The sequence below is a fragment of the Cavia porcellus genome, unplaced genomic scaffold (assembly GCF_034190915.1).
Source record: "Cavia porcellus strain 051 isolate PalLab524CR breed Dunkin Hartley unplaced genomic scaffold, mCavPor4.1 scaffold_6, whole genome shotgun sequence".
In the NCBI taxonomy this organism is placed as follows: Eukaryota; Metazoa; Chordata; class Mammalia; order Rodentia; family Caviidae; genus Cavia; species Cavia porcellus.
In genome coordinates, this window is record NW_026947489.1 from 61,164,317 (window position 1) to 61,176,588 (window position 12,272).

At 41.9% G+C, this 12,272-nt stretch overlaps 1 protein-coding gene across 7 annotated transcripts in view; it reads left to right on the forward strand.

The window, feature by feature from the left end:
- Ube3c (ubiquitin protein ligase E3C) overlaps positions 1-12,272 on the forward strand; it is a 136,732-nt gene that overhangs the window by 8,610 nt on the left and 115,850 nt on the right. For 5 of the 7 annotated variants that reach the window (XM_063250842.1, XM_063250840.1, XM_063250839.1 and 2 more), the window contains exons 2-7: positions 2,659-2,712; positions 5,385-5,459; positions 6,388-6,534; positions 8,909-9,024; positions 10,803-10,960; positions 11,890-12,043. In XM_063250842.1, coding sequence (XP_063106912.1) covers positions 2,659-2,712; positions 5,385-5,459; positions 6,388-6,534; positions 8,909-9,024; positions 10,803-10,960; positions 11,890-12,043 — 704 coding nt within the window. Of the gene's footprint in view, positions 1-2,652; positions 2,713-5,384; positions 5,460-6,124; positions 6,201-6,387; positions 6,535-8,908; positions 9,025-10,802; positions 10,961-11,889; positions 12,044-12,272 lie in introns of those variants that run through there. The other 2 variants (XM_063250845.1, XM_063250841.1) reach the window with 2 other exon arrangements.

Genomic DNA, 12,272 nt, shown 5'->3' on the forward strand with positions numbered 1-12,272 from the left:
GGTTACACAGTGAAGTGTCCTCTCACTGAAACTGTAGATTTCCAGTATTACTGATTCCTCAGTGTCCTCTAAGAAAGTCTAAGCATAAACTTGTCTCTCCCTTAGACTGTAAATAAAAAGGAGAGAAAGAATGTTTCTCACCTAATTACTAATCTTAATGATTCTGTGTTAGCATTTTTATGTTATTTTTAACGTTATTTCTGTGGTTTTATTAAATTTAATATAACTTTGCTATTGATGGATTCAAGTAGGTTGTTTCTAGGGTTTAGTATTAAATGCTGCCATAGTTACCATATATTTGTGGTGTATGAAGAGGAATTTATTGTAAAGGAATTTAAGGTGTTAACCTCTTTCTTGTTTTTATTTCTGGAGATAAGAGTCTTGCTTTGCTGTGCAGGCTGGCCTTCAGTTCTCTATGTAGCATGTAGCCCAGGCTGGCCTCGAACTCATGGATATCCTCCTGCTTTAATCTTCCTTCCACATGTTGGGATTACAGACGTGTGCCACCACACCCAGCTGCTTTGCTTATTTTTTAAAAGAGCTCTTTTTATTATAAATGAATAGAAAATTTAGATTATATTAAAATATATGTTTACCTATTTGGCCTCAACTGTCACAGAGAATGACTACTGTGTCACGGGTGATTATTTTCTAATCTTTTTGAATGGAAAATCAAGCGTTCCTGTTGTATGCATTTTCATAAGCTGGTGCCATGACATAGTGCTGCACCGTTAAGTGTTCTACAGATGTGAAACCAGTTATGTCTCGTGTTCATAGGGGCTCTTTCATGCAAGTCTGCAAGGTTAGGGACATTTGAGCATCACTCACCAGGCCATGCTATCACTGATGGTCCAGGAGATCCCCCAAAAGAGAAGGTGTAGACTTTTAAACTAATGTAGATGCATTAGTTTAAAAAGCACATGATCAGGGGTGGGGTTTTAACTCAGCGACACAAATGCCTGCTTGGCAAGTACAAGGTCCTGGGTACGATTCCCGGTACCCCCCCCCCCAAAAGTACACAATCACAAAACAGTATGAGTCCTCCAGAAAGAAGTACTTTATGGTCTGGGATCCAGGAGTCTTTGTGTTTGAAGATCTGTGGAATTTGTGAATCCATAGTGTTGGAGGTAAAGGCCAGACTCCGTTGATAGCTGAAAAACACAAGTCCAGTTTACAAGTTATGGAAAGGAGAGAGGCATTGTAAACTTGTGACTTTTTGTGGGGCGCTGGTCTTTTTGAGACAGGTTTCACTGCAGTTCAGGCTGACCTGGAACTCACTTTGTATCACAGGCTGGCTTCAAATAGGTAGCAATCCTCTTCCCTCAGCCTCATGAGTACTGTGATTATTGGTGGGCACCATCATACTTGGCCCTGAATAACTCTGTGTCCTGAACATTGAATTTTCTTAAATGTACAAGTTAAAAATGATGATTTTCAGGCTGGTGGTTTAGCTCAGCAGCATAAGTGCCTGCTTGGCAAACGTGAGGTCTTAAGTTCGATTCCTGGTACCAAAAAAAACATTTTCCTCATCTTTTTCCTGTTTCTTTTACCTTACTCCAGAAGTGTTCTACCTGAAGTGTCTGAATTTATAAATTGTTAGCAATGTTAGTGCATGAGAGCCAAAAAACATAGCTTAGAACAAGCATAGTGCATCTGTTCTGTTTACATCTGTAAGTGAAGTGCTGTGGGAAATAATCCCAGCAGAGGAGACAAAATTCGTCTTATGGCTAGTTCTAAAGACTAATGCATATGCTACAATCTGTTCATAAGTGACTGGACATTGGTTTTATGGAAATCAGCACAAGATATAAATTTACTTTTGACATACACTCCAGTTTTGACCATAAAAACTTTTTATTTTAATGGGATAATGAAATTTAATTTATATTGCCTTCTGTGCCTTACTGTTTCAAAAAGAATTCTGATTTGGGACCACTATGTCTGGTGAAGAATACTTTTCTGAGAAGATAAGATAATGTGCCTCCTGGAACAAATGGAGAGGTTTGCTGTTGCTTACTGTTGACCTATTGAGGGATCGGTTACTGTCAGAGCTGTGTATGTGAGATTAGCTTGACACAGAGCCCTGATCTGAAACTAGGGTTAGTTACTGCAAAAACACTCAGCACTCAACATGTTTATGGAGCTGAGTGTTTTCAAGTAACCTTTATGCACTTGACATGTTTAACTTTCCCTCTTATTACCCAGTTCCTTTATAAGACAAGTAATTTTGTTCAAAATTACGTATAGTAAAAATTTCTTTTGCAGTAATGGTGGGCTCTCATACTGTGGTTAGAGATACTAGGACGGTCTGATGTTGGTACTTGCCTGGCCCCTTGGGGTGACAGCACAGCCTGGTGCCCAGCTTACTCCACTCGCCTGTGGACTGGTGCGCCCCATGTGCACTGCTTCCTCACCTGACCTTAGTGTGGGTCTCTACTGACATGTGGGCCACAGGTGACTCAGTGGCTGGGGGGACGCCTTTAGCCTCTTGAGATGCACCTTGGATCCCATTGGATTCAATGAGTGGTTCGATTAAATTATTCTTAGAATGGCTTTTGTGTTGAAATATTTTATAACCTTTGAGAATATTTTTAAGCTTGAAGTTATAGTCTTCTTTCCCTGATTTTTTTTCTTCCTTTTTTTTTTGGTTCAATTTAGGAAGAAAAGGCTTCTCTTTTACATCGCACTCAGGAAGAGAGAAGGAAGAGAGAGGTAAGCCAGCTTTGTGATGCTCTCCATGAATGAGTATTTTTCACAGCACTGAAGAAGTATAGGTTTTAGTGTCCACACTCACATGTATCAGTCTTCTGCTTTAGTGTTTCTGGATGGTTGAAGCTGGCAGGAAGTGGTTCTGGAACTGTTAGAGAAAGACATGGACAAGCAGACTGCTAAGAGGGAGACTTTTGTGCTCGCAGGAAGGCTTCCTGGTGCGCAGTATTTGTGTATCCTGCTCCAGGAGGGCACACTTGGCTTTGAGCATGGGTCTTAGTTGTTTGGGGGAGCTGGGAGAGAGGAGCCAACCATGTTCCTGGTTTTCTCCTTTGCCTTACAGCTTTCAAGGAATATTGTCAGAATGACTTGCTGATCTATCAGTACTTGTACTCACTTTTTTAGGTACAGTTTTTCATTCTGTTTTTAGCAGCTGACTTATCAAGAGTTTGTTGGGTGTCTGAGCAGTGAGAGGAGCAGATGAGGGTCCTTTCCAGCAGTGGGCATTACAAAGGAAGTGTGCAGGGAGCTATGGAGGCAGTAGAGTTGCGCTTGGTCACTGGGGAGACCTGTGGAGCGAGGTAGAGTGAAGCAGGTGCCTTTGGAAAGTCAGAGGAAGCAGCAGGGCAGAGGATCCAGCCTCCTTGTTGGCATTCTGAGTGGACGTTTCCTGTTGTGCAGACTGTGCTGTGCACTGAAGGACATATGCCTCTACCCAGTAGATGCCGTTAGCATTTCCTCCCTGATGGTAACAACCAGAAGTGTCCCTTAGAGATCACCAGCTGAGAAGAGCAGTTATTGTCCATGTTCTTCATCTGCTTTGCCGTCTTCCCTTTTTCAAGTCGACTGCAGACATGCTTGACCTTTGCCTATTGTCTTGTAAGTCTCTTATGTGCCTTTCTCTGTTTATCCTTTCACATATCTGTGCTTCAGTTTGGGTATTTCATGTGGCCCAGCTTTTGTTTTGGAATATTGGAGATTGAACCCAGGGCCTCTTGCATGCTAAGCAAGAGAACCGAGTGTGCCCCTCTCCCTTTGGTTGTTTTTTTTTTTTTGTTTTTTGTTTTTTTTCGTTTGTTGGTTATATGTTTTTCTTTCTTTCTTTTAATTTTATTTTGAGGCAGGGTCTTGGGAAGTTTCCCAGGCTAGTTTTGAACTTGTCATCTTCCCATCTCAGCCTCCTAGCCGGGATTAAGGTGTATGCCACACAGCTAGTCTAAACTAACTTCTAATTTATAGTTTATTTCTTTAGTGGTGTCTAATTATAAAATTCACCATTGAATTCTTAATTCAGTTTGTCAAGTTTCAGGTATAGCGTTTTCTTTCATTCTTTTATAGGTTTTTCAGCTCTGTTGCCTTTTACTTAATTGTGATTAAGTAGATTTTTGTAGATTTTTAAACAGTATCTAGAGTGTAGCAGTTGAGTCTTCTGTGGGCCTGGAGAGTATTCCACTTGCCTCTGGCGGGAAGTAATGAGGACACTACTACCCCTGCCCTAGTGGGCCTGCTGTCTCTAGAACGCGTGAGATGTTCTCAGTACCCTTTGGTGGTGAGCAGTGTACATCGCATCCCAGGGTACAGAAAGATACACAGTAGCTTCAGGTGTGTGTGTGTGATATGGTGCCTGGTGTGAAAGAGTCACAAGGGATGGACTCTAGCTGTTATGCTTAGGCTGATTGGTCTTCACCGTGGGCCATGCTTCCTGGTCCTCCTGTGTTGAGTGTGGGAGCTGCCTGTCACCGTATCATTGTTGTTCAGGAGTTGGGTTGGCACACTATACAAGTATAGGGATGGATGTTTAGAATGTGTTTCTGTCAGGGCCCTGAGCTCTTTAAAAACAGTCTCAAGTTGGGGCTGGGGGTTTAGCTCAGCGGCATAAGAGCCTGCCTTGTAAGCAGGTAGTCGTGAGTTCAATCTCTGGTACCGATAAAAAGGAAAAAGAAAAAAAAAAGTTAAAAAAAAAAAAAAAAAAAACAGTCTCAAGTCAGTGAAGATTGGAGTTTTTGTAAGTGATCTTTAAGATAGAGGTTTGTATTGTCTGTGTTTTAATATTTAAAACTTTTTAAATACTCTTAGTGTATTGGTGGCATTGTAAAATGGCATAGGCATTTTGGAAATGTGACAGAAATATGAATATACTCCTAGGGAGATAAAGAAAATGAAAACTGTGTCCACAAAAAGTATGAGTATGAGTGCTGGGGGCAGCACTGTTCATGATAGCTCAGACGGATGCAGCTCAAGGGCCCAGCAGCTCGTGAATGGAGAAACAATGTAAGATACCATATGGGTATCTTTCCATTGGCTGCAAAGAGGAATGAGGTACCAGCACACGCCACAGGCTGTGTGAATCTCAGAAAAATCTAAGGAGAGAAGCTGGACAAGCGATCTATGTCATAAGAGTCTAGGATGGGGAGGGTACAGAATGTGGAAACTGATGGAGATAGATAATTGATATAGCAATAGGGGTGGTTATGAATGCAAGCAGAGTTCAGTGGTGGTGATGGCTTTGTAACTCTGGCTGTGTTGCCAGCATACTGTGTGAATGGTGCATGTTAGAGAACTGTGTGGTGCATGAAGTATACAGCTGTTTTTATTTTTTAAAAATCCTTACTAGGTAAATGGGATTTTGCCTGATTTTGACCAGTTGTTCTTTGCCTCCTCTCTTAATTATACAGGAAGAAAGGCGAAGATTGAAAAACGCAATAATTATCCAGTCATTTATTCGAGGATATAGAGACCGAAAACAACAAGTAAGTTTGTTTTTAAAACAATTAGAGTGCCAAATGAGAGTTGATTTTAAATGAGTTTTTTTTTTTTTTTTTTTTTTGTCTTTTTCATTTTTATTGGTGCCAGGGATCGAACTCACGACCACCTGCTTGCAAGGCAGGTGCTTATGCTGCTGAGCTAGACCCCTAGCCCCGAATGAGTTTTGTTTTTATGAGTAATGTCTTTTGTGTATATTTTTATAAACCTGTTTAGAGAAAGTTAATGTTAGAAGTGATTTTTCTAATAAATATAGTAGTACTATTAGGGCCAGGGACTGAATTCTATCCCCTGTACCACAAATAATAAAATGCATCATTAGTTATATTTATGTATAGATTTATAGTGGGTTTGGGGGGGGTTGCTTTGAGACAAGGTCTTCTTATGCAACCCAGACTGGCCTTGAGCTTGTGACAGTCCTACGCCGTACTCCAGTGCTAACATTATAGACATAAGCCACCATATCTGGTTGTTTTGGGTATTTTTAAATAGTAATATATAAACATGAGCCAAACCATAATCCTAGATCAAAATAGAAGTGTTGAAATGCTTTCTCTTTCTTTCTGTCTTTCTTTTTATAGTATTGGGGATTGAAGTCAGGACCTTAGCACTAAACTACATTCCTAACCCTTTTGATTTGTAATTTTGATAGAGGGACTCACTAAGTGTCACTGAATTGCCCAGGCTCTTGCCTCGTCCTTCCAAAGAACAGAGGGCTGGAGTTACAGGTACACTCAAAAGTTTCTTTCAGTGGGCATTCAGGAACTTTTTTGGTTTTTCGAATTTTCACCAGTAATTTCCATAGCAGCAGCTTAGTTGTCAATGTCTGACATTCCTGTATAGTCCTTAACACTTAGATTGTAAGAACTGGGGGTCTTGAGTAGCAGGTTTATACATTGTTCTTTTTGCTTGCAGTACTCCCTCCAAAGAAGTGCGTTTGATCGCTGTGCCAATGCAGCGCAGTTGGGTGGCACCTTCTCCCTGGGCAGTGGCCCCAATCTTACCGTCCTGGTGAGGCAGCTTCTGTTCTTTTACAAGCAGAGTGAAGACTCAAAGCGTTTGGTGAGTGCATGTGCATGTTTCACTTGCCATTGTTTATACTGTATGTCTTCCAACTTTTACTGAAAAATACGGAGATGGTGTCTGATGCAAAAGCCAACTAAACCCTCTAGTGTGTCTGAGCCCTTAGAAATGTTCTGCACCTCTATGTTGGTGCGTTTCTCCTCTTACAATTCAGTATACATTTTAAATAGGTATTTTCATAGTTTTAATGTGGAAAATTTCAAATACTAAAGAAGTAGGCTCTGCTGATACCTCCCTGCACTGACCGTAGGAGGGCAGGTTCACACAGCCCCCAACCTTCATCACGGGCCTATCTGAGCATGGGTCATTTCCCAGAGTGGACAACCCACTCATGCATTTCCTAAGAATGTCATGAGCTCTGATGGTACCAGTATACATGAGTGCTGGGAAATAGATACAGGAACATCAGGGAATCATTGTTCCAAAATGGAACTTATTACCTATTTTTAGAAATTTCCATTTACAGTATCTGTAATGAAATTTCAATTTTTTTTTTTTTTTTTTTTTTTTGTGGTGCTCGGGATCGAACTCATGACCTTGTGCTTTCCAAGCAGATGCTTGTACCACTGAGCTATATCCCCGGGCCCCAAATTATATTTTAAGAGGTGAGGTCTACAATGAAAAGTAGACTCCGTGCTACACAGCATGCTTTCTAGAAAGTTTCCCCTGTGGTGAGTACTGAGGACAAAAGAGTCCCTGACTGCCTGTCTGGAGCTTGAATCTGATAGTGGGGACATGGAAGAGATTCCCTGCGCTATCCAGAATGGCACAACCTGGAGACCCATAAACAAGCAGGCATGTTTCGGGCTTCTTGTCTGAAGTTCTTGAGGAAAAGCATCAGGCACAGCTGCAGGCAGGCCACCCAGCTGTCCCTGTCCTCATGCTCTAGTTTTAGAGATGGGAAGGTTTCTAAGGAGCAAGGACTAGAGCAAGTAACTGTGGGTATTATTCCCATTTCCTTCTGAGAAGAGGCATAGTCCATGACCCTTGTCTAGTTTCTTTTTTTTTTTTTTTTGGTTTGTTTGAGGCAGGGTCTCACTATGTAATTTGGGCTGGTCTTGAATTCACTAGCCCAAAGTGGCTTCAAACTCACAGTACTTTTTTTTTTTTTTTTGCCTTACCTGGGATACGTGGCTGTGCCACCACACCCAGTTAACCTTCCCTTAGTTTCTGCAGGCGGCATACAATGCAAATCGCTGTGATGCAGATTCTGAAATCTGCAGAATAAAACATCATCAAGCCTGTTTCATACAAGAAAAGTGGATTTGAATGTCTTCTGTTCGGTCATGTAACATTGATTGCAAGAGCAGTCATGGAAAAGTCCCTGCTGGTCCATTTTCAGGTTCCTGGATTCCTACTGCAGAGCAAGTGTGCTGCTGCTGTTCATGGTGTCTCAGAGACACCCAGTACAAAGCTAAGCATAACGTGGATTGCTCCCTTCTTGCCTCCTCCCTTTATTTGTGCTATGACTTAAAAATGGTTCTCTGCTAAATAAAATACTGTACTGTGGCTCTATTTTTTTCATGTACAGTTTTCCTTCAGTTTTTTTAGAGTTAATATTTAGCTCAGTTTTAGTTGCTTTTCATTACAGAATGCATCACAGAATTATTTCCTCCCAGCATAGGACACACTCTAAAATGCTATTTGATAAGTTTTCCCATTATTTCCAATATCTAATACCATTTTATATCAAACAGGTATTAATGTCAAAGGAGAAGCCACTTAAAGTTTATAGACAAATGGCTCTCTGGTTCATGTTCAGAAGCTGTCTTTAATTCCAACTGGTTGTGAGTCTTACAAAACAAATACAATAACAGTCTATTTCACAAAAATAGAATAAGTGGAAGACATTCCTTGTTAGGCAATGCATTTCCGGAATCACTTACAGCAACTGTACAACTGCATGCTGTCAGTGTATTGGAATGTCAGGGACTGAAAGACTGCACCATACTGAATTCACTGGCCAGCCCTCATGTCCGGGAAAGTGGGCTGTCTTGGTGACCTGGTCACAGACCTGACCTTGCTTGGAAGTGTGGAACCATGAAATAGGCAGCCCACCTAGCCTAAGATTAATCCTGTCTTTCTCGTATTTTTAGGACAACTTTCTGATTTTTGTAGATGAACTGTTTTTGTACCCACTTTGTTACAGTAACTTACTTAGTAATTTAGCTTGATACTTGGATATTAAGATGAAAAGTGTAAATATTACAAAGTAAAACTAGACTTGAAAAACTTAAACTACTTGTTTTTGGTTAGGTTTAAGTATGTGTTACTACTCGAGAAGACTTTGTAAGTAAATTAGCAAATATTTTTATGGATTGGGCATTGTATTTTGTGTGCTTTGCTGTTTCAGATATGGCTGTACCAGAACTTAATCAAACATAGCTCTGTGTTTGTCAAGCAGCTGGACGGAGCTGAGAGACTGACATGCTTGTTTCAAATCAAGAGGCTGATGAGCCTCTGTTGCAGGTAAATTCTGTTACAGTAACTTACGTAGTGTGCTGACCACCTCAGATGTCTGGGGAAACAGTTTTTGAGCCTTGTTTTCTGAGAGAATGGCTTTTCCGTAAGTTTTTTTGGGATAAGACATAAAGTACTCTGTATACTGTGGTTTTTTGCTCTAGGTAATTCTGACCCATATGACATGAAAATTGAAACATAGAAGATACAAAAGCATCTTCTAGATGATGTTTTATTGCAAGGATAACCTGGTACCAGGTGTGGTGGTGCATACCTGTAATCCCAGCACTCAGGAGACTGAGGCAGGGGGATTGCCACAAGTCCAAGGCCAGCCTGGGCTTCATAGTGAGTTCAGGGGAAGCCTGAACTATGCAACAAGACCCTACCTCAGAAAAAAAAACCCAAAAACCTGGAATTATCTTGTGAAATGTTAGGTGTCCTCATAAGTGCAGTGGGATGTGTGAGTTGAGGAGAAAGTGCCAAGAGGGTCAGAACAGCGGGAATGATGCTTCTGAGTGGGTGAGAGGACAAGTCATGACCTTGGGGAGGAGGGCAGCTATCCATCTTGTCAACAGCCAGGCAGGCCCTTGTGAAAAGAAGACTCCCGATGAGCAGTGCTCCCTTGAGAATACCATTATCACCAGGAATTCTGGTCACTGTGACATAGAGCCGCACACTCCTTAGAATGGTTGTGTTTTTTGGGTGTTTTTTTTTTTTTTTTTTTTTTTTTTTGGTCTTTTTCGGTTTTTATCGGTACCAGGGATTGAACTCACGACCGCCTGCTTGCAAGGCAGGCGCTTATGCCGCTGAGCTAAATCCCCAGCCCCAGAATGGTTGTGTTTTAAAAGTTAGGATGTGGAGCAGCTGACATCTCAGTTGTATCTGTTACAAATTTGGTGGTTTCTTAGAAAGCCAGAGCCGCTACTTCCCTGTGACCCAGGGATCCTCACCTAGGAGTTTTTGGACAGTGAAGGGGGCAGGCATGGAGTGTTTGTATAGCTGCCACCTGAACTGCATGTAGACGTCCCCTGTTGAGTACACACAGTGACCACTGCTGGCCAGGGGCTAGGACTAGGTGTTAGAGGTATGTTAGGTGCTATACTGCAAAGAGATGCTGTACGGGCTGCTCCTTCCTGCATAGCAGGTACTGTGGCCCCACTAATAGCTACAGAGAAAAACATTGAAAGGGGAGCAACTGGAGACGCTGAGAGCAATTTCTGGAGTGATGGGTTTGGCATGCCAGCTACGGCTGCCACTTGCTTCACATGGGTAGAGAATAGCATGTGTAAATCGGGACTCTAGAGTTTGTTTAAAGAAAAAGACGTCGAAACTATTTTTAAACTAGGTTAAATTTTGTGACAGCTGTGCCTCCTTTCTGGCTCTAATTCCTATTCATAAGAGGCAGCTTTGGTCAGAGGGACAGTCTCTGCCTCGGACTTTTGGGCCAAGGGCCGACTTGGAGGCCTGTGATGTGTCCTCTGAGGGCAGGTCAGTGTAGCTCCTCTAGAACATCTGTATGCCTGAACCACACACACACAGTGCATGCCATCTTTGGTGTGCTTGTGTGCTTTTCCTTCTGGGCATGTACAGTTTTTCCTGTCTGAACCTAATGAAGACTCTGAAGAAGCCTGAAGAGTAGCATCTGTCTTCTGTCTATCTGTGGATCTCTTCAGTCACTGTAGCTCCAGAATGGAGAGTCAGTTACTCACCATAGTAACTGAGAAGAATTTGGGGAAACTTTGGTAACTGGCCATCCAGCAAGTCTTGTTTTTCTTTCCTTTCTCCAGGTTGCTGCAGAACTGTACTGATGACAGTTTGAATGTTGCTCTCCCGATGCGGATGCTTGAGGTGTTTTCCTCTGAAAACACTTATTTGCCTGTCCTGCAGGATGCCGGCTACGTGGTGTCAATCATTGAACAAATATTGCACTACATGATTCACAGTGGTAAGCAGGGTGGGGCCACAACCTTGGGGTGACACAACAAGGTCCTCACAGGTCGGTGTGCTCTCCTGCAAGCACTGCCTTGACACCTTGCACCTGCAGAGGGGCCTACTGCTGTCCTGGGCCACCGTGAACTTAGGGAAGCAGACAGACTCACTGTGCCTCATTGTCTAGCATTAACATGAGAGTGAAAATTGCTTTTAGAAGTTGCTCCAGCCCTTGACTGTAGCTCATGTCTGCAGTGAGAGGGAGCAGGAGAACTCCCTGCATCTCATCATCTCCAGTGGGCTGGAGGGGTGGCACCTCAGTCTTATGGGCCATGCCATTTGAGCAACCTTCTTGCTACAAAAATCTGACCAAGTCATTTTCATTGAAAGAAAGCTAAGCTCTCACAAACCATACCTGAGCATAGTTCTTAATTTGCAGACGTGTGGGACACTATTTCTAAAAGAATATATGATTTGGACCATAGGTTTACTGCACAACCTAAAATTATATCAGATTCTTAGAAAAATGTCATGGAGGTAATTAGAGTTGTTTCTGTCCACATGAAGTCACCTTCAAACCAGTTCATTTTCTCAGTGCCCAGACAGATTCTGGTAGCTAGATATGTCAGTTTCTGTATTCGGAACCTAAGAGAGGAGGCTGTGGCAAGCGGGACTGGGAGTCTTCTCTTTGGTGGCATCCTGGCTTGAGTACATGAGGTGAGGTTGGCTGGCATTGACAGTGGTTAGTGCTGAGTAATGGGTACCTGGTGTCAGGGGGTGCCAATCACATGACTAATATGTTTATTTAAAGTTGTCCTTAGTAAAATGTTAGAAGAATTAACCTAAATTTAGAGCTGTAGAAATTTTGTAAAAGGGACTTAAAAATTAATGATTTTCTCCTTTGTCATAAGAAAAAACTTTAAATGTGTTTTTCCTTTCTCTTAGGATATTATAGGTCTCTTTATTTGTTGATTAACAGCAAGCTTCCATCAAGTATTGAATATTCTGATTTGTCTCGAGTTCCTATAGCAAAAATTTTGTTGGAGAATGTCCTAAAACCATTGCACTTTACATACAACTCCTGTTTGGAAGGTGCAAGGTGGGTAAGAGGAATCCCCGTGTCATGTCATAAAACCTGGCTCTCATAGTAACTTTCCATGGGATGCTGCTTTCTTTCTTTGTTTTGTTTTTGTGTTTTATTTTCAGTTTTATGAGCCAGGGTCTTGCTGTATAGTTAAGGCTGCCCTAAGACGATCCTCCTGCCTCAGAAAGTGCTGGGATTGCAGGCATGCACCACCACTAGGGTTGTTACTTTAAATACAGGCTTG